This window comes from Vicugna pacos, chromosome X (assembly GCF_048564905.1).
Source record: "Vicugna pacos chromosome X, VicPac4, whole genome shotgun sequence".
NCBI classification, from domain to species: Eukaryota; Metazoa; Chordata; class Mammalia; order Artiodactyla; family Camelidae; genus Vicugna; species Vicugna pacos.
In genome coordinates this window covers 83,929,779-83,952,088 of record NC_133023.1, presented here as the reverse complement: position 1 = coordinate 83,952,088, position 22,310 = coordinate 83,929,779, and the positions used below count along the sequence as shown (strand labels likewise).

The following is a 22,310-nucleotide window of genomic DNA, read 5'->3' as shown; positions in this document are numbered from 1 at the left end:
AGCCATCCTTACCGTCTCCATCAGTCACTAACTCAAGTTTCCAATCCCAGAGGGTCCCACCTCCTATCCAATGCCATCTCATCTCTTCACTGTTGTGTGCCCTCAGGTGAACTGCCCTCACCTCAGCCGTGGATTCTGCACACCTCGCATCCGGGGCAACACCTGCTTCTGCTGTGACCTCTACAACTGCGGCAAGTGAGTGCTGAGGTCCTGGGCACAGGGATGATTATTTGGTCACAATGGCGTGAAAAGGGCTAATGTGGGGGAAGGGCGCCTGGTAGGGATCAGAGAAGTAGAAGACATTGGTCTGCCAACAGATTTCAGCTGACATGCATTAACTGCCTTCTCTGTGCCAGGCATCGTGCTCAGTGTTCTCAAATATCTGATCTCATTTAATTCTTATCTGTGATGTATGGAGAATTATTATCCCCATTTTACAGATGATAAGAGTGAGGCTCAGAGGCAACGGACAACTAGCCCAAGGTGACACAGAATTTAAAAATGGTAGAGGTAGGATTCAAACCCCATTCTAAGTCCAAGTTCAACAACACTCAACAAATAGTCATTGAGCACTTTGTGCCTGGCCCTGTTACAGACACTGGAGATTCAGCAGCCAACAAAACAAGGTCCTTGCCCTCGTGGAGCTTATATTTTATTAGGGAAGAGTGTCAATAGACATGTGAATATATACCATGCCAAGTGTTGATCAGAGCTCTGAAAAAAAAATGAAGCAGGAGAGATAGGTAGACAAAGTGGAGAGTGTGTGTGCCCCATTATATGGAGTATCCAGGAAAGACCTCTTTGAGGAGGTGAAATTTGTGAAGAGCCCTGAATGATATGAGAGGGCAGCCCAAGTAGGTACTTGGGGAAAGAATGTCTCAGAGGGAACAGCAAGTGCAAAGGCCCTGAGGCAGGAGCTGGCTTGGTGCTCGTTCTGCTAAAGCATGTTTAGGTGCCAGGAATACAGAGACTCCTGCTAAGTTCACAAGCTAGTAAGGATGACAGACATGGGAGCCACTGATTACAATAGTGTGTGAAGAGATCCATGGACATACTGGGGAGCCTCATGACACAAATGACTGAAAGTCAGAGTTGCTGGGGGCAGGAGGTGGTGTCAAGGAGGAGGTGATGTGGGAGCTGGGACTTCAAGGATAAGTAGGGAGTTAGGAAGCAAACCCAAATGGGGTGGAGGTGGAGACGGTATTCACAGCAGTGGTGATGGTGTGGGTGGTTACACAAGGTAGTAGGAGGTGAGAGCAGGACTGTAGTCACAGATCAGATCATGCAGGGCTCATTGGCCATGGGATGCCTTTGGACTTGTCCCTGTAAGCAATGGGGAGCCATCGAATGGTATGGCATGGAAGATGATTTGAATGGTTAGAGACTGGAGGCAGCTAGGGGGGCCACTTTAAGAGTCCAGCCCAAAGGGAATGGAGCCTAGATGTAGTTGGTTTGGGGACATTTGAAAGCAAGGAGTACTTTTAAGAGTAATTTAGAAGGTGAAAGAGACAAAAATGCGAGAGCAGGTGATGCCAAGCCTGAGTGGACAGCCATGCATGTGGGGCATGTCAGCCAATGCCTGCCACGGACATATTTTCTTCAGACTCTCAGTGCAGGGATGCTGAGGGCCAGAATGGGGAGGGTGGAAAGGAGGAGTTGGCCGAGGGGGCCTGGATGGAGGTAGATCGATCTAGAGGGGACACATGGAAGCACCCCTTCCTTACTCACTCCCTGCTCTTGGTGTTGGGGGGCCAGTTTCTCCTGTTTGAGAGTTAAGACTGACAGATCAGGGGTGGGGTGCGGGGGGAGGAGAAGAGGGACTCATAGCACTGGTCTCATTTCATTACAAGGCTTGGCAGCAGAGGAAGAGAAACTTAAAGACTCAAATGAGGCTTGGGGATTATCTGGAAGGTTCAATTATTCATGTTATAATAATAACTAACACTTGTAAAGGACTTCCCGCCTTCACAGCGGTGATGGAGAGCTGGCTATAATTGTACTTCCTGAGCCCATCCTTCCAAAAATGATCAAAGGAATGGAAAATAGGTCCTTGGGGAACTGGAGTTATTCTGCTATCTTTCCTCTTGCCTCCCCTTATCCCTCCCCCTGCTCTGTCCTTCCCGGTCTTTTTACCTTCTCAATCGTCTCGACACCTCTCCTCCACCGGCTCCCCTCTTCGCACTCCTTTTCCATTTCGCGGCCTCCTGCGCCCGAGGCTGGGAGGTGGCCAGCCCTGGGCCTGAGACCCCAGGAGGAGAGAGGAGGCCTGCTGGGAGAGAGACGTGATTCCTGGCTGGCACACCTTTGTCTCTGCAATTAGGTGTGTTTCTGGAAAAAAAGATTTGACTAAACTAAACCCTACTTTAAATTCCATTTAGCTGAGCCCTTAGGTGAATTATTTTTTAAGTGGAGACGCATGGCCAATTTATCTTCCTGTCAATCTGAACTTCATAACCACTGACTTTCTTAAAGCAAGTTATGCCGGTATTGTCTTCAAGGCCCTAGAGGAATTTTATGAGGAGCGCTGCTAAACTCTGGGCTCCCTAAAGGCAGAGAACGTGACTTAATCTTATCTGCATCCTCAGGCCCCCAGCACAGGACGGGGCTTGAGTAAAGACCTGATGACAAAGGAGTGACATGTTTTGAAAAGGATCAGAAAGAGGAACACCTTTTACCCAGGAAAATAAACTACGAGACTAGGCAACTAAGAGGGGTCCTGAGGACACTGCCCCATTAGACCTTCAAGCCTGGAAATGGTGTTCACCCACCTGGTGCCTGGAGACCAGTCTTAGGCGCCTTGCCCGGGCAGGTCTGCGGTGCTGAGATTCCAAGGGCAAAGCCACTAGAAAAGCACTTACTAAGCTTTTCATCAGGAAACAGTCCCACTCGGTGAGAAACCAAGGCCGTGAGACTTAAGAGGCGATGATCCTACAATAGAGGGAAAAGATTTTCCTTGATCCAAGGCTTTTTCCAGCCAGCTGAGGGGAGACTGAAACTCTAGGCCTAAGCATAGCTGGCAGCAAGCCTTCTGAGGCTGGGAGACTAATTTTGCCGAATGCATATTTGTTTTCCTCACACAAAGCCTATTTTTAATCAATCGCCAGCTCCTCCAGTCCATTTCCTGGAAGGGAGGCCAAGAAAAAAAAAGTGGGAACCAAAACATCAGGCAATCATTTGTACAGCACTGTGGAAACAGGGTTTCTACTGTCCCCTTGGAGCCACAGACCTTCTTTGACGTCAGGGGCAGTGAGGTTTTGATCCCAAGTTTAGATGACTCCATTTCGTCTTGTGTGGGAAGGTTGCTTTCTCTAGGACACATCTCAGCGGCTGCCTTTCAGGACTTCACTCAGCTTTGAAGAGGTCAAGTCAAGATCGCTGGTTTTCAGTGTGTAACCTCCAGGACACGAAAGAAAATGGGGGTAGTTTGTGAACTACTGCAGCTGGTAATAAATCAAATACGGGATGAGAGTTCACTTTCATTCATTCCTCCCTTTGCCACTTTCATTGAGCTCTTACTGTGTGCTGGGGACTGTTCTAGAAGAATAGAACATGACATCCCTAAAATATCATTTTGTCTTGAAGGAACTCAGTTCGCCAGGGGAATTGTGGGGAGAGGGGTGTAGACAGATACACAGAATATGTGCAGTGAGAGAAATGCACCAAGGCTGCCCATTGCTGTTGCGGGCCACCAAGGTCCCTTTCAAAGAGCAGAAGGATGCCCTTCAGCCTTATCCAAGGTCTGTTGCCTTTTACTTTGTTAAATGGGGACTGAAACACAGAGGTTAGTGGTTTCTCCAGGCACACCCAGCCAGTTGGGAGCAAGGCGGTGAAAGCCCGCATTGGGTAATCAATCTTAAGATAAATGCAATGCTCAGCAGTCTTTGAACTCAGTTACTCATTCACTGAGTATCTATTGACGACCCATAACGTTTCTACCACTGAGCTAGGAGGCCGTGAGGGAGACACAAAAGAAGTGTGAGATGACCTTGCCCTCAAGAGGTTACAGTTTAGATGGAGCCTTCATGTCCACCTTGGCCTTGGGTGTAGCTTCAGGTACCCCACACAGTACTCAGCACTGAGTCGGCTCTCAGTAACTAACCATCGAATGAAGGGAATAACTGAATTATTGACATACGCAAGTGCCAAACTAGGAAAGACAGACTGTCCGAGGCTGTGGGAGTCCAGGGGAAAAGCTAAGGAATGGGCACTGGCGTCCTTGAAGAAGGCACTGGAGACGTGTGTGTTGAACTCTGAGCAGTGGGAGAGAGCAGGTTGTGCAGAGAACAGAAGGCAGTACCTCCCATGCAGGGGCAGAAATCTGAGCAATGGTCTGGAGTCAGTGCCCAGCGTGGCCAGTTTGGGGCCTCTGAGGACTCCGGCCTGGCTGGAGTGTGGACTCCATTCTGGAGTCAGATTATGGCAGACTGAGGAATTGGGACACTTTTCCCTGAAGGTGATGGGGAGCCACGGAAGGGTTTTGATTAAACGAATGACTGAGTTTTAAAAATGTTTTAGCAAGCTTAATCAGGCAGCAGTAGGGTATGGCAGGAGAGCCCTGCCGTCCTGGAGGCTTGAGGGAGGGAGCAGTGAAAAGGCACAAGATGGCATTTCAGGGCAGGGGGAGCTCTGCCCAGAGACTGAACCAAACAGAATCGTGACTCTCAAACAGAAACAAACCACATGAATTTGTTAAACCCTGAACCAGATCTAAGTATTAACATTCTTTTGCTTCATAGTTTAGTTAAAAAAAATTTAGTAGGTGCTAAACCCACACAAACTGAAACCAAACATATGTTCTCTACAACTACTGAATATTTTTAAATGAACTATTTTGTGGTCTGTGCCTTTTAAGCGTGACTGCCTTTAAGAGCAAGATTCAAAGGGTTGAATCACGTTGCCAGAGGCTGGCTCTTAGAAGGGAAAAATATAGCTACAGGTTTCCAGGGGGCTCTTCTCAGGTGCTGGAGTACTTTTGTGGGTCCACTCATTAAATCTGCCTGGCTCAGAGAGGTTAAGAAAGTTGCTCAAGGTCAGTCAGTAAATAAGTGGCAGTGCCAGGTTTCACGTGCAGTCCGACTCCAGAGTCTGCTACGCCACATGGCCCACCTGTCCGCGCTACCAGCCCTCCCGCAGCGTATTAGGAGGTAGGCAAAATAATTTGGGGGAATTCAGAGCTCATTCTTGAGCCCCCTGGGCTCCCCTACAATGCCCTGCTCACCTTCACACACTCGCCTGCCCCTTTCAGGGGCTGGTGCTTGTAAAGCTGTGCCCTTTCGAACCAGAAGTAATCCGTGTATCCTTCCTGTCCCATCCCCAGGCCTGAGTACCATGCCAACTGATGGGAGACACTCGTATACGCTTACGAGTGGCTCCTGAAAGGGCTGAAATCCAGTTCAAGTTCTGATGAATTGGAACACCTTTAAAATTCCACTATGGAAGCTTACTATTTAAAACAGTGGGTCTCAAATGAGTTTGTTAACACAGATTCCAAAGCCTCATCCCAAGAGATTCTGCCAGATTTATTAGTAGGACTGGGGCTGGGCCTGGGAATCTGCCTGTTTAACCATCTCTTTCTCAAAGAGGCGTGCACACGTACACAGACCCACAGAGACACCACAGGCACACACAAATAACGCACTGACACACACAAGCAGGCACACAGACACACTAACACAGATGATTCTGATGCAGGCTGTCCTGTAACCACCTGATTTCAAGTCCTTAGAGGAACACTGGCTTTAAAGAGTTCTAAGGTAATTCATCCGCAAAGTTTCAAAGTCTTTTCTTGTGTGAATAATCCCTCCCAGCTTCATCATGGAGGTTAACTTTTAATTTTTTTTTCTTTTTCATTTTTGGTGTTCTTATAGCAGGGGAGTCACATGTAACAACCTTTCTGACATCAGGGCATTGGGTGGTGACTTTAATTTTAAGAATCACAGTGTTTGAGATTTGTTACTGATTCCAGTGGCCAAGTTGTAAACTTGTTTACAACATCCAGGAAGACAGGAACTTTCATTTATTAATTTAACAGGTATTTCTATAGCACAGCAGTGAACAAAACAAACCAAGTCCTTGCCCTCACAGAGATCACATTCAAGTTGGGACTGGGGGCCAGACAGTGAGGAAGCAGACACGCTATGGAAGAATTAGGGAAGGGAAATGTGTGAGTCAGCTGGAGCTGCCATAACAAAAATACCATAGACTGGGTGGCTTAAAGAATAGATCTTTATTTTCTCATAATTCTTGGGACTGGAAGTCTGAGATCAGCACAGTCAGGGTCTGGTGACAGCCCTCTTCCCAGCTTGCAGACAGCCACCTTGTGGCCATGTCCTCACGTGGCCTTTCCTCAGAGTGTGCATGCGTGTGGAGACATCACTCTTCCTCTTTTTGTAAAGCCACCAATCCTGTCGGATTAGGGCCTCATCCTTATAACCTCAGCTAACCTTAATTACCTCCTAAAAGCCCTTTGCTAAATACAGTCACCTTGAGAGTTAGGGCTTCAATATATGAATTTTGGAGGGGGACACAAGTCAGTTCATAGCAAGTCATGGGATCGAGAGTGACTGGGCTGGGTGGGGTTGGGATGTCTTTGGACAGAGTGATCAGGGAAGTCCTCTCCAAGGAGGTGATAAGCAGATTTTGTGCAGGAACTCAGCTTTAGTTCTTTATTGGAATACTGTTTTTTGTTTCTTGGTGGTTTGTTTTGAGAGCAGAAACATTGAAATTGTTGAAGTCTGAATTCAGATCCCAGCTCTACCACTTAGGACTTGAGCAAGTTCCTAACCTCTCTGTGCTTCAGTTTCTTCATCTGTAAAACGGGAAGGGTGGTAGTACCTGCCTCATAGAACACTGAAAGGATTTGCAGTGCTGCCTAATAGAACCTTCTGTGAGGATGGAAATGTTCTGTAATCTGCTCTGTCCAGGACAGTAACCAGCCATGAGTATGGCTGTGGAGCACTTAACATGTGGCTGGTGAGACCAAAAAACTGAATTTTAAAATTTAATTTTATTTAATGTCAATGTAAATCGCCACCTGTGACTAGTAGCGGCCGTATTAGCACAGATTAAATGACTCCACCATGGAAAATACTTAGCCCCGAACCTGGCACGCAGCAAGTGTCAATAATTGTCATCTAGCATTAGCAGTAGTGATAGTAACAAGTGTTTCTCAGCCAGGTAGGAGGGATTTTTTTTGGGTAAACAGCCATTAAGCTTTGATAGATTATAGTGTCTTGCTCCCTGAGTGCATACTTGGCTACGATGTCCCTCGCAATGGCTCCCCACCCGCCCACCTGTCTTTTCCCTGAGCTGCATGCGTGGTAGCCGAAGCCCTAGGGGCCAGTCTGCTCCCTGGGGACTGACTGGAGTGTGCTTCTCCCTGCGCAGCCGGGTGGAGATCACCGGTGGCTACTACGAATACATCGACGTCAGCAGCTGCCAGGACATCATCCACCTCTACCACCTGCTCTGGTCCGCTACCATCCTCAACATCGTCGGCCTATTTCTGGGCATCATCACTGCTGCCGTCTTGGGGGGCTTTAAGGACATGGTAAGGAAGGAAGTGACTTCTCATTCTGCAGGGGCCCCCTCCCTCCCATCAGGGCCGGGCGAGGCTAGGCGGTCGGGGGCATTGGCGACCCATGTTTTGAAGTTAGGAGAACAGAAGACGTTGCTTCAAGAATGTAGCTGCCTTCAGACATCTCAGACATCTCAAGTCAAAGGAGCCAGTTCATGTCATCAGTCTGCTAAGACTTCTCGTTAACATGAGTTGTCTATGTTCCTGAGGCACCTTCTGGGGGCAGGTGGGGTTCATGCTGATTATGTAAACATAGCTTTTCATTACCACCCACCTCCACCCACACACACACACTTGTAGTAGAAACCTTTTTGGGTGGTTTTTCCACTAACAGACTTTGGGAGAGATGGAAGGAAGACGTTTTTAGCTACAGGTAAGAGTACTGCTAGTCTCCCCCTCCCCAGGAATTTCATCCTGGACCTTGTCCAGAAAGAGCCTTGGGACTCCTTCTGCCTGCGAAGGGCCAGCCCTAGGCTAAGCTGCTTGTCAGACCTTGTCCTCAGCCTCAACCTCAGTCTCAGCCTCCCAGGGTCCCCTACCCTCCTCCTCAACTCTTTTCCGTATTGGCGTGTGTGCCTGCAAAGGCGCCCCAGGACTCATCACCCAGGAGGTGTTCTGTAATAGTAGGCGCCTTCCTTTGCTTTTAAAGCATTTCAAAGCATTTATTTGCTTATTTAATAAATCTTGACCTCATTATGGAGATAGTCGCTTTAGAGCAATGGTTATCAACCTAACTTCAGATTAAATGGAATCACCTGAGGTGCTGTAAAAAAAAGTGCCTGGCCGCTCCTCCAGAGATGCTGGATCAATCGGTCTACATTGAAGCCCAGGCCTCAATACTTTTGTAAAAGCCCTCTGCCAGGTGACTGCAGTCTGCGGCCGTGGTGCAGCACGGCTGCTTTAAAGAAATCTCCCACGTGTGTCGAAGAAATTATTTTGTGCCTAAAAAGGATTTTATTTTCACCCCAGAAATGAGGCAGATAACGCCTAGGCCCTTGGCTTTTCCTGTCCCATTTCGGGGTTGCTGAAGAACAGGAACGTGAAAGGCTGGCCTGTCGAAAGGATGAGTAAGGGAGAGTGAAAGGTGGGTAGGTCAAGGGAAGGAAAGAACTCCGCAGTTTGGGGCAGCAAGTGGTCAGCGGACCCGCGCTGACTGGAGGTATTGAGTGTTCCTGCTGGTGACCGTCAGTCAAGGTAAAGCCTTCCTGCTCAGCCCTGTCTGTCTTTCTCTTTTTTCTCTCTGGCTCTCATCCACACGTTTCTCCTTCCCACGCCCCTCCTCCCACCTGGGAAGCCCGAGCACTGAGCAGTGGGGGAGGCATCAAGGTAGGTGGGCCCCTCAGAGGGAGCGCGATGTTTGGGCCTGCAGGAGCTTTGGGGTGAGAGAGCTGTTTCTGGGTTGGGGCATCTTTGGAGAAAGATGAAGGTGAAGAGCAGGGGCGAGAGAGTAGATTCATGAGGTGAGGGGATGAGTGGGAGTTAGAAGATGGGGCCTCCAAGGAGGAAGCCCTGCCTAGATGACTTTATTAAAACAAGACATGGCGTCGAAAATCCTGGGACAGCAACCAGGTAGGCCCACATAAAACCTTTGGCCTAGGTCCAGATGTGCGTGGTGGCTCGTGAGGCACCTCCTTCCTGGGCGGAATGCCCTGGGGGCCTCAGGGAGGCTGGGGGTGCAGGCTGATGAAAGGCCTTCCCAAGGAGGGAGGGCAGGTGCCCAGGGCCATGAGTCCACAGCCTTCAACGGGGTCAATGAGGGGACGCCATCTCCAGAGTGGCAGGAACCCGAAAGGAGGAAGGCGGTCTTCGTTCCTGACCAGAGGGGTGTGGGGAAAAGGCTCTGGAAGAAATGTTTGATGGCCGAAATGTCTGCTGCCCAAAGACAGAAGACTTTGAGATGACTCTTGAAAAAGAGATTCTGTCTGGCCGTTTTCTCCTACTTGGTGTCTTTGGCTTACAGTGAAGTGGCATTCTTTCCAAAGTCCGCCGCCACTGTCTCAGCAGAGACTCCGCTTAGCCCAGGCCAGACTGCTCTCACCGATCCCTGTGCCACCTGGTCACCTGTTGCCCTGGCTCTCAGAATGCTGCTGACCCAAAATGGGGATCTCATAACTTAAGTCCGAGAATTTGTACAAAAATACACTCTTATGTGCACACACACAAATAGAGCCCACATTTATTGTGAAACCAGAATTACTGATGTAAAACAGGACCAGGCCATTATTCGGGACGGTCCCTTTGCTCCTTCCCTGCCCACCTCTTCACTCCCTCGACCTCTCCTGGCGTCCGGTCGGTTTTCTCCACGTCCTCTGCACTTCTCTTCTGTGACTTTCCTGTACTTATTCAGTCTTCCTCCTGTGTTTCTTTCTCTATAATAGTCAGCTTCCTTTCAGAGATGATCCTGGCCCCCCGGCCTCACTGCACATACACAAGCCTTTATAGATACAGTTTACATGGCGTGATTCTTTCTCTATGGTTAGGCTTAGTTTATTTGTGTAGAAGAACTGGTTTTGCTTTGCAAGAATTGCTGGAGGGTATATTTTTAATTGACACATGGCCAAGGGAACATGATTTCTGGAGCTTCCTCCAGGATTACATTTCATCTTAGAATCCTGGTGGAGGGGTAAGGACACTTCTGAGCACTCTGCCTCTGTAAAGCGAGCCAGCCCTTGGAATGGTCAAGATCGCAGCCGTCTCCCACACACCAGAGAGGCTGAGAACATTTCTCTGGTTGTCTGTGAGCAGCATCATAATGACTGAGGTTTGTAGCTCTTCAAACCTAGAGATGTAAACAGTAACCCACTCCAAGGAAGAGAGCAACAGACTGTGTTGAAACTTGCTCTCAAGGAGTTTCCTCTGCCAACACCCCAACATGGTTGCCTGTGCCATTGCCAAAGCCTGCCCACACATTTTCATCACTTGAGAGGAAGCTTCTGCTCTCCGTTCATGCAAGGTAGATGTGTACCAGAAACCAGATGCGTGGGTTTTGCAGACAGTTCTTGATTATCCACACAAATGGAGAGGGTGTCAGTGACACGAAAGATGGAAATAAAACATTTACCCTACCCCTTGACCCATGGGGCACTCATAAGGTACAAAACACAGTCCTGCTTGGGAACTAATGAGCAGTGGGGCCTGCCTTTAGTGGTGGTCGGGCCTTCTTGAGATCAGGGCTCCCATCCTGGACAGGATTAGCTTTACCCCTTGAGGGGCTCCACACACCACTGTTATAAAAAGTGGTATTAAATTCTTTCTGTATTATTTTGTTTGCCCCCCAGAAACGGAGGTATCAATATACTCTGCTTGGTCTTTTCTGGTTTCTGTGCTAGGGTTTTGCCTCCAGCCTTTAGGGCTGATGTGAAATGGACATCCTTCATTGTCTGCCCAAGAGCTCCTCAGCAAGGCTGGAGTCTGCAGGAATCCTCATGACTTTTACAAACCCTTTGTAGTCAATCACCTTTCTGTCAGAGGAAGAGCCTTAGCCTTGTCTGTTTGACATTTTGTAGTTGGGATCTTAATTATTTTTTTGTGAAAACTCACAAATAAATGATTCCAACTTTTTATGGGTTTGAATTTTTCAGAATAATAGGTTGGGAGGAAATGTCACAAGTAATACATATTAGTTGTAAAACCTTTGGCTATATAATAGTGAAGAGTCCCCATTTACTTTCTAATAACCCCTGCCCTCCTCAGAGATAACCAGAGTTAACAGTTTGTCCTAAATTTTTCCAGATTAGTTTATTTTCATTTACAAAGTACGTACATATATCATTGTTTGCATCTTTATTTATACATAAACTGCGATTGTGGTATATTGATATAAAATGGTGGCTTTTTAAAAGACTTTATTTTTTTAGAGCAGCTTTAGGTTCACAGCAAAATTGAGAGGAAGGTACAGCGATTTCCCATGTACCCTCTGCCCGCACACAGGCACAGCCTCTCCCACTGTTCACATCCCTCATCAGTGTGGCATATTTGGTACAATTGATGAACCAAAGTGGGCACATTATTGTCAGCCTAAGTCCATAGTTTACCTTAGGATTCACTCTTGGTGTTGTACACTCTATGAGTTTGGACAAATCTGTGGTAACATGTATCCAGCATTATGGTCTCATACAGAGCATTTTCACTGTCCTAAAAATCCTCTGTGTTCTGCCTACTCATCCTTCTCCCCACTCCCAACCCATGGCAACCACTGATCTTTTTATTGTCTCTATACTTTTGCCAGTGGCTTGTTTTTGTTTTTTAACTTTAACCATATATCCTGGACAACTTTCACCAAATATAGGTGCACATCATTGCTGATCAAGAGTTGCATGGTACTCTGTATTATGGATGGGCCATGGTTTATTTAACCGTCCTCCTAGTGACAAACACTTATGTTGTCGCTAATTTGTTTTTCTCCAGAACCCAACCCTCCCAGCCCTGAACTGCTCTGTTGAGAATGCGCACCCGACTGTTTCTTACTACGCCCGTCCTCAGGTGACATCCTACAACACCTACTACCACAGCCCTCCTCACCTGCCACCGTATTCGGCTTATGACTTTCAGGTATGTTTTGAGAGAAAAAGAACTTTCCATGACCCTTGCTCTCATTCATGCTGTCTTGTTCTCTCCCTAACTGTGGAACCTTCCTGATGTGTATGAGGTAGCTGGGCTCTCTGTCCCTGATGGCCTTTGGCAGCCCATGGGTACCCACGGCTAGCTTAAGGCCTATGTGGGCAGGCGATGATGGGAGAGATGGGGAGAGTGGGAAAGACACAAGAGGAGAAGAAACAGAATAATGGGAGAAAAGGGGAGAGAAAGAGACAGGGCCCAGGTGTCCTAAATTGCCTTGACCTACACTGGGGAGAAGATGGGGGCTCATGAGTATGTTACCATGGACCCCTGATCAACAGTGGCTTTTTCCATTTCTCTGCCACAGGGAGAGGCCTACCTAGTCCTACTCCTTAGCACAAGGGCATTCTCAGCCACAAATCTGTAATGAGGATGAAGTCCCTTCTTTTTCTCCAGCCTTCCTAAGTGGGACCATAGAAAATATTTTTTATAACACCCCCTCCCCTTTTTTGCCTCGTTATCACATGAGACTGAAATAGTGTTACCACACTTGCACTTGCCTATTGTCCTTTTGAGCTAAGACTAAGCACAGAAAAACAGAACCACAAAGGCTTAATTAAAAGGAATTCACTGTAGGCAGAGCACTGAACGAGGCACTTCAGGAAAACAGATGAAATGCTCTTTTAGGCATTTGCGCTGATCATAAACCCTGGACTACAGAAGAGTGGGATAACTCTTGAATCTGGTTAATGCAAAGTGTGGGGACCAAGGCAATGCCTTTGAAAGGATGGAGACTCATAATGAATTTACTTCTATTGACTAAGAGTGCATGAATGCTCCAAGGGGACATAAAAGCATGACTGATTGGGGGTGCTTCCAATTAACCAGCCAGCTGGGAAAAGCAGAGTCCTTGGGCAACCTAATTTCAGCTTCAAATTAACAAAATAATTGAAACTGAAAAACCTCCATTTAGTTGAATTAAGTGTACTTTTGTTTGGTTTAGATACTGTTTGGGGATGTCTAGGACTCTATAGTGCAATAGTAATACGTATGTAGAGTGTGAACCTGGGCTCGTTCCCTGTTGTAAAATATAGCACCAGCACAAGGAGGCATTTGTTAAAGCTTGGAAAAAAATGTTAGAACTTGTTTTAAAGCCTGCTGTGTTCACAGGTAGACAACTCAGAGAACTTGTTACCCAGATAGGTAATATAGACTGGAAAACGTGAATATGTTCAAAAAGGGCATAGATAATTTCTTTTTTTAAAATTGAAGTATAGTTGATTTACAATGTTGTTAGTTTCTGGTGTACAGCGTAGTGATTCAGTCATATATATATGTGTATATATTCTTTTTCATATTCTTTTCCATTATAGGTTATTACAAGATATTGAATATAGTTCCCCATGCTATACCATAGGACCTTGTTGTTTATTGATTTTATATATAATAGTTGTATCTGCTAATCCCAAACTCCTAATTTATCTCTCCCACCCCTATTCCCTCTGGTAACCATAAGTTTGTTTTCTATGTCTGTGAGTCTGTTTCTGTTTTGTATATAGGTTCATTTGTATTATTTTTACATTCTACATATAAGTGATATCATGTAGCATTTGTCTTTCTCTATTTGACTTATTTTACTAAGCATAATAATCTCCAGGTCCATCCATGTTGCTACAAATGGCATTATTTCATTTTTTATGGCTGAGTAGCATTCCATTGTATAAATATGCCATTTAGGTTGTTTCCATGTCTTGGCTATGGTAAATAGTGCTGCTTGAACATTGGGTGCATGTATCTTTTTGAATTAGAGTTTCTTCCAGATATATGCCCAGGAGTGGGGTTGCTTGATCACATGATAACTCAAGTTTTTTAAGGAATCTCCATACTGTTTTCCACAGTGGCTATACCAAACTTACATTCCCACCAACAGTGTAGGAGGGTTCCCTTTTCTCTACAGCCTCTCCAGCATTTATCATTTGTGAACTGTTGAATGATGGCCATTCTGACTGATGTGAGGTGACCCCTCATTGTATTTTTTATTTGCATTTGTCTGATAATTAGCAATATTGAGCATCTTTTCACGTGCCTATTGGCCATCTGTATGTCTTCTTTGGAGAAATGTCTGTTTAGGTCTTCAGGGCATAGATAATTTCAGTAGTGACAGAGACAAAAAGCAATCCGTTAAGAGAATGCAGGGATGCTGAACCTAGCACAAGAGGGTCACCACTCTTTGGAGCACCTATAATATAAAGTCATCCTGGGATAGAGGGGCCATGCATGGGTCCAGCTGAAGAGACTGCCTCTATTTTTTTTATATCTAAGTAAATTATATTGACTATATTGATTTTAGGACTTTTCACTTTATAATGAACTTCTGAAGTAGGAACAGTAACCTCCCTGGTGATGGTTGCTGCAAACTCTAACATAGGAAGGCCCTGTTTAGGGGATGGAGCCATCTCTCTGTCCATCATTCCTCATTCAGACACTGCCCTAGGCATGAAAATGAGATTGGCAAAGCCAGTGGTGACTCGGGCTGTTGGTTTCAGTTCCGCCAGTGTTTCCTCTGTGTTCCTGTGTGCCAGGCACTGTGCTGGGAGCTGTGGACATAGGCCTTGCATTAAGAGATCAATCTAGGGACCTGAGGGGGGATGGTCCGGGGACAGTAGTGGGGACAAAAAGGTAAATTGACTATTACCCATAGTGCTATGGAAACCCAGAAACAGGATTCTTAGCCCAGAGAAGGGATCCAAATCTAATCACCTAGCCCAAAGCTACACTGTGGGCTTCTAGCAGGCACTTCAGGGATTTCTGGGCACCTCACTTTTGAATGACAGCCCCTATTCAGTGAGCACTTACAAGCGTTGTGCTAAGTGCTTTACATATATCATCTCATTTTAGTCCTCTGAGGGAAATACTCTGGTCATTGCCGTTCTTAAGTTGAGATGACTGAGTCACAGAGAAAGTAAGTGACTTCCCCAAAGTCACTGAGCTGGTAAGTGGAGGACAGGATTTGTACCCAGGTCTGTCTGACTCCAGAGATTGGCTTGAGGGATTCTTTGGAGAACCTGGAAATCTGAGCACAGTGTAGATCTTTTCCCCAGTTAATTTGAGGATATTTACCTATTCTACTGGTTTAAATTGTGGGCTTCCTAATCATGACTCAGAAAGAATCTCTTTATCTTATTACAGCATTGAACTGCTCCCCACTCCAAAGGCTGCAAGGACACCCCTTATACCTCTCCTGGTTCTTTCCCTAGGTTCAAGCCATCTTTTGTATTTCCTTTTTGGAGACTTTATAGTTGTATGTTGTGGGTTTTGAGGAGTATATTTTTAAGTGATTTGTTGCCATCTAGAACTTAAGTGGCATTTCATTTTAGTATTTGAGTGGAGCTTTCTTTTGTTTATCAAGTTCCCTCCCTTATCATTTCATAGAAGGAAATACCAGTCTTTACCCAAGAAAGCCAAGAGGATAAGGGAACATCTGCTATGTTCCCAGATAAATAGAAAGCAGTCAGCAAAATGCACACCAGCTCTAGCAATAAAATCACCAGAAGCATAGACCTGCCAAAAAAACAAAACAAAACAAAACAAAACAAAAAAACCCAGAGCTCCCTTATTCTCTTCTCAGATTGTAAAAGGGCCCAAGTTATAGCAGGAAAACTGACCTTTCTAGACTTTCTTCTGAATGACTTCCCCATTCTGGTCATTTCCAAATAGGACTATTTATGTGACTTTGCTTTTGAAGACTTCTGCTTTCTTTTTCCCCTGAGGCTGACAGAAGGAAGAGGAGAGAGATTTGTAGGGTTTTGTTCTAACCCCTCAAAGTCATGCCCTTCCTGGGTAGCTGTCCAGTTAGGAAGCTTGGGAAACATTTCTTGTGATCAGATATGAGTAGGACTTGGTCAGCTGGCCCTGAGGATATTGTGAGTGCTGAGCTTGGAGAAACAGGATTCTTTTTTTTTTTTTTTAACATTTTTTTTATTGAGTAATAGTCATTTTACAACGTTGTGTCAAATTCTTTATCTCTCCTTCTTTTTCTCTCCTTATCTATTCTACATTTTAAAATCCCAGTCTGTCCCTTCCCACCCCTGCCCCCTTGGCAACCACAAGTTTGTATTCTATGTCTGTGAGTCTGTTTCTGTTTTGTATTTATGTTCTTTTTTTTTTTTTTGACATTCCACATATGAGTGATCTCATATGGTATTTTTCTTTCTCTTTCTGGCTTACTTCACTTAGAATGACATTCTCCAGGAACATCCATGTTGCTGCAAATGGCATTATGTTGTCGGTTTTAGTGGCTGAATAGTATTCCATTGTATAAATATACCACCACTTCTTTATCCAGTCATCTGCTGATGGACATTTAGGCTGTTTCCATGTCTTGGCTATTGTAAATAGTGCTGCTATGAACATTGGGGTGCAGGTGTCATTTTGAAGTAGGGTTCCTTCTGGATATGTGCCCAGGAGCGGGATTCCTGGGTCACCTGGTAAGTCTATTCCTAGTCTTTTGAGGAATCTCCATACTGTTTTCCACAGTGGCTTTCCTTGCTCCCCTCTCCCACTCTTAATGATTTAGATGTCTTCTTTTACAATTTTATGTTTATTCTATTATTTGTAATTCATGGTAGTTATCACCTTTCCAGTTATGAGTTTCTCATTTTTGTAGCATCCTGCTTCTTTTCTACTTAGAGTAGACCTGTGAATATTTCTTTTAGCATGGGTTTAGTGTTGCTAAACTCTTTTGGTTTTTGCTTGTCTGTGGCTTGTTTATCTCTCCTTCTATTCTAAAGGAGAGATAGAGTATCTTGCTGGATAGAGTATCCTAGGCTGCATCTTTTTTTCATTCAGGACTTTGAATACATCTTGCCACTCCCTTCTGGCCTGTAGTGTTTGTGTAGAGAAATCAGCTGAGAGCCTTATGGGGGTTCCCTTGTAACTCACTCTTTGTTTTTCTCTTGCTGCCTTTAGGATCATTTCTTTATCCTTGACTCTGGCCATCTTGATTATGATATGTCTTGGTGTGGGTTTGTTTGGGTTCTTCCTTTTTGGGACCCTCTGAACCTCCTGTACTTGGATATCTGATTCCTTCTTTAGGTTTGGGAAGTTTTCACTCATGATTTCTTCAAATACCTTTTCAATCCCCTTTGTTCTTTCTTCCCCTTCTGGAACCCCTATTATGCATAGATTGGCACACTTTATATTATCCCATAGGTCCCTTATCTTGTTTTCATTGTTTTTTATTTGTTTTCTCTCAGCTGTTCTGATTGGGTGCTTTCTGTTGTCCTGTCTTCTAGGTCACTTATTTGTTCCTCTGCATTATCTAGCCTGCTTTATACAGCCTTTAGGTCAGCTCTCATCTCAGCAAATGAGTTTACTAATTCTACTTGGTTCTTCTTTATAGCTTCTATTTCATTTTTGACACATTTTTATGTATATAAACATTTTTTATTGAGTTATAGTCATTTTACAATGTTGTGTCAAATTCCAGTGTAGAGCACAATTTTTCAGTTATACATGAACATACATACATTCATTGTCACATTCTCTTTCACTGTGAGCCACCGCAAGATCCTGTATATATTTCCCTGTGCTACACAGTACAATCTTGTTTATCTATTCTACATTTTGAAATCCCAGCACCTTCCCACCCCACCCCCCCATTTTGGACATATTTTATATCTCTAAACACTATTTCTTTTAGTTCCTTCAGTACTTGGATCACTCCTTTTTTGAAATCTTGATCTAGTAGGCCATCAATGTCTATTTCCTTGATCATGCTTTCAGAGGATTTCTCTTGATCTTTTCATTGGGAGTGGTTCCTCTGCTTCATATTGCTCATGTCTCTCTGGCACCAGTGGGCGGGCAGATCACTGCCCTTCCCAATGCTACAGTCAGATGCTGCACTTGGGCGTGCAGGTGGGCGGATTGCGCCCCCTCCCAGCACTGTGGCTAAGTGCTGTGTTCCTGCCAGGAAGGTGGGTTGCCATCCGCCCTCTCCCAGTCACTCCGCTGCTCTGTGCAGCTGCCCACTCCGCCTTGGGTCAGCGCTCTGTACGCGGGCTCAGGGAACACCACGGAACAGCCCTGTCCCTGCTCTGTGCCAAATCTCAGCTCCTTGTTTGTCTTGGCGGTTTGAGTTCTCTGAGGTGCCAGGACAGAAGATCCTATCTGCCTCAGGCTGTAAACAATTCTCAGTCCTGCCTAGGAGGTTGCAGAGCCCCCGGGTGTGGATTCAGGGCTTGGCCCTGCCCCTTCCCGGGTGCTGTGCACAGGAGGAGATGGCAGCTGTGACTGCGCCCCACCTCTCTTCTCATGAGAAGCACCAGTAATGGTGCCGCGGGGCTGAGGAGACAAAGGCTAAGGTGCCCCTCCCCCCAGAGCACCCCAGCTGTGTTGCTTTGTTTTTTTGCAATTTATGGGGGACCGAGGTTGTTCTGCTCTGTATCCCCTCCCAGCCATGGTGCGCAGCCCCCTGCAGTCCCACGGGGCTGCCTCAGTGCAGCCGCCCCAGTCCTCCGCCCGGCTCGGGCGGCCTGTCCCGGCCCCTGGCTGCCGGCTTGCATCTTGGGCTGGGTGTTGCGGGGACCCTCTGTGCCCGTTTAACTTAGTTCTGTCAGTCAAGGGCTGCTCTGTACAGATCCGAGCCTCTGAGGCTCCTCCTCTGTCCTGCTGGCCTCTCGGTTGGAGGGGGGGAACCCAGCGAATGAGCGCCAGTCCTCCTTTGCCGCTCCCTCCCCGCAGGACCCGTCCCGCACTGTTTTGCTTTTCCTTCTTTCTTTTTTCCTTTTCTCCTACCAGAGTTTTGGCGTCTTTGTCTTTTGAAGAGGGCAATGTTCTGTCAGAGTTCAGCAGGTGCTCTGGTTGGCTGAGTGGGTCCGTAGATGTGAGTTTTGGTGTATTTGTGGGAGAGGGTAAGCTACAAGCGTCCTTCTACTCCACCATCTTGCTTCTCTCCCAGGATTCTTTCAAACATTGCACAACCAGCTGTCCCATCCACCCAGGCAGGAAGACTAGAAGCCGAGACTCTTGGTGCCTCCTCACCTCCCCAGCGCTCACTTCTCTTTCCCCTTGCATTCCTTTCCCCATTACCTGTACTTTGTACTTCAGTGTCAGCCAAATTCTGTAGCATATAAAACATCAGTTTCTACTTCTGCTGGGAAAGTCATCCCAGTGTAGCTTTGGGTAAGCCCCTAAAGGATTGCAGCCATCCTTCCCAGCCTGGCCTACTGGACCAGCCCCCTGTTTTACTCTAGCCATGGACTGGTCCCTTTCCTGTCCATTTGGTGACCTGCCAAGTTTAGCTTCAAACCAAAGTCTCAGCCTATGCAGTATGCAAGCACCTCTGTTTATGCTCTTTTTAAATCACATGAAGGTAACTAGGTTTCATCGTCACCACTGAAAAGGACCCATTATAAGTTGTGGACAGCAGTAGTCCAGGGGAGGTGGGGTGTGGCACAGGTTGCCAAGAGCTTCGAAGGCTGCTGCTGCCACCCCTCAATTTTCCCCCTTTATTTCCCCTCTCCTGCTGAGTTTCTCCTTTCTTCTCCTTTGTCTTGTTTCTGATCCCCCCTTTTCCTCACTTTTCCTTTTCTCTAGTCTTCTTTCCATACCCCAGCTTTGCTTTCTGGGCCAGAAACAGAGGGGGGATGCAAAGAACCAAGAGCCCCTGGATTTTACCCTTGGGATACAGGATCTTCTGCTGGTACCCTTTATCACCCAGCTGGTTCTGGGGCTCCTTTCAGAGTCACTGCCTCCCAGTGCTTCTAAAGAGAGCAGCACGCATGACAGGAATGCACAGCAGTCGCGCGGAGTGTGGTCAGCCATCGGGCAGGGAGGGGCGGGCTAAGGTGGGAGATGGGAGCCTCATGTGTCCGGCAAGGGCGCTCCTCGGTCCTCCAGAGCACCGCCCCCCTCGGCCACCCCAGCCTCTAAGAAGCAGCTCAGGAAGCTGGAGCTGACCAGACCCAGCAGTAGGCCATTTAGATGCTTTTCATGCTTTTCATGCTTTGTGGTGCAAAAGGATTCAAAGCTCTGTTCTTCCAAGCTGCCTGAGCTGCCTGTCCCGTTAGTCAAGTCGACTCTAAGGCAGCAACTAAAATGCACCTGGCCAGCTCTCCAGCCGCAACAAAGCCACATCTTTCCCAAGGTGCCTGCCTGTTGCTAGGAAACTACGCACTGGTACTGTGGGCAACCCCTCCCCGCCAAATCCCCAGGGCGCATGGACTACGGTCAGTGAGCTCCCTGGCTCTGCTAGGAGCCCTCGGATTTGATCCTTAAGATTCCCAGCATCCTCAAAGGGAAGTGAGAAGCATCCCACTCCCTTCCCCCTTAATACTTCCTCAAACATGAAAATGAGAAGTGAAAACTCAAGGCCATCGCCCCACCCCCTTTTATGATCAAAGTGTACAACTGCCACCTATGGCAGCCTTTTGCTGCCTCTTAGGACAGAACAACCTTCAGGTCCACTGTAGAAAACTTGACCCTCCTGCCTTCTGTGCCCGGTCTGCTGCACACTGGCCTCCCAACTCTCACCATCCCAGAGTGGGATTTAGGAGGGCAGAGAACCACATCCTGGTCACAGAGATCTTGCCCCTGGTGGGGTTTTGCTCTCCTCTCTGATTTAAGAGGACAGTGCTCTTTGTTGATGAGAGCAACAGGAGAGAGGAGAGAGTTGTGCAGGGTGGAGCAGAAAACCAGGAAATCACAAGACCGATGTCTTAGAAAGCATATCTTCTCTGGGGGGGAGGAGAAAAAACTGGGATTATAGAAAGGAATCTGACTTGTTTCTCAAGTTGTTTTGCCTTTAAAGGGCTTTCTGTGACCCTGTCATTCCCTCACTCAGGGAGAAAGAATGGATGGGGTGAGGGAGGAGGGGATGGTGGCAGCTACGGTTTCTTCCCAGTCCTAACATTATATGGCAAGAGACAGAGATTTCAGTGTCTCAAGCATGACCTAAGGAGTGCAAAGGTCAGGCCTGGGGATAAGGAGAATCAGCCAACTGGTCTCAGGCTCCAGACACCTTATAGCAAGGCTGACTATAGATCGCACCAGGCCTGGAAATAACACGCTCTACTCAGACTCAGGCCAGCAGAACAAAGTAAAGGTATTGCCCACCCCCATCAGCGCTTGAACCTTTGAGAAATTTTGGTGTAAGTTGGTCTTTTTTTTTTTTAATATAGCGGTTGCTCCTAGAGCTAAGGCACAACAGACAATCGCAGTTCTGCAGCTCTGTTTGGTGGCTTACGTTGGCTCTTCCTGAGAGCCTAAAACTGGCCTCCTGCCTCTCACCATCCCTGTAGACCCCTCCTTCAGGCCTCAGCTGTGCTCCACTACTTCAGCAAGGCAGTGGTACCCACAAGATGTGACCATATTCATTGGAAATAGATTTTGTTTTTTTTAAAAAATGCCAAGCTCATCTTCTATACTCCTGACGTTATGGTCACTCATCCAACATTTATTGAGGGCCTGCTACTTGCCAAGCACCATTCTGAGCTCTGGAGAATAGCAGTGAACAAGAAAGGCCAACTTTCCATGAGCAAGAAAATCATTCAAGTCAAGGGTATACATGGGCCTGGGAGAGAGAAGTGGCCGATGACTCCTAATGTGCTGATTCACTAGGTATTTTTAAAACCCATATCTGTCCCCTTCCCAAAGACTACGAAAGGTGGACAACACAGAGAAAAATGGAATCCTCAAGCGGCCCTGCAACCTGACAAATTGCTCCTCATTCTTATCACTGGCCTTCTCACCTCCATGCCTTTTGTTCCTCTTTGCTCTCCAGCTGACCCTGCACTTGGGGGTGGCGGGCCAGAGTTTAGATGAAATAGACATTGTTGGACTTAGAAGACCCTAGATCCAAGAAAGCCACTTAACCTCTCTGACCTTAGTTTTGTTTTGGTCTGAGATGGGCTCTGTGACATATTTTTGTAGCAAAGACTTTCCCAGGTATTAATGGCTGAACCGCAAATGTTCTTAAGGCCCAGACTACTTTTTTGAAGACTAGCTGGGACGCTGTTGCCATAGCTCAAGGGCGAAGTACTGGAGGACTGCGTTAGAAACGTGGTAAAGGGAGCAATGGATTCAAGAGTAAGCATAGAAACAGGAGTAACAGGATTTGGTAACTGACTGAATGCAGGGTCCAAAGGGAGGGGGAGGAGAATTCCGAGGCATCTCTGCA

General features: G+C 46.7%; 1 protein-coding gene across 2 annotated transcripts in view; it reads left to right on the top strand.

The window, feature by feature from the left end:
* TMEM255A (transmembrane protein 255A) overlaps nucleotides 1-22,310 on the top strand; it is a 56,848-nt gene that overhangs the window by 31,792 nt on the left and 2,746 nt on the right. For both annotated transcript variants that reach the window (XM_006215890.4, XM_072955565.1), the window contains 3 exons: nucleotides 107-195; nucleotides 7,387-7,549; nucleotides 11,984-12,127. In XM_006215890.4, the coding sequence (XP_006215952.1) occupies nucleotides 107-195; nucleotides 7,387-7,549; nucleotides 11,984-12,127 (396 nt within the window). The remainder of the gene's footprint in view (nucleotides 1-106; nucleotides 196-7,386; nucleotides 7,550-11,983; nucleotides 12,128-22,310) is intronic.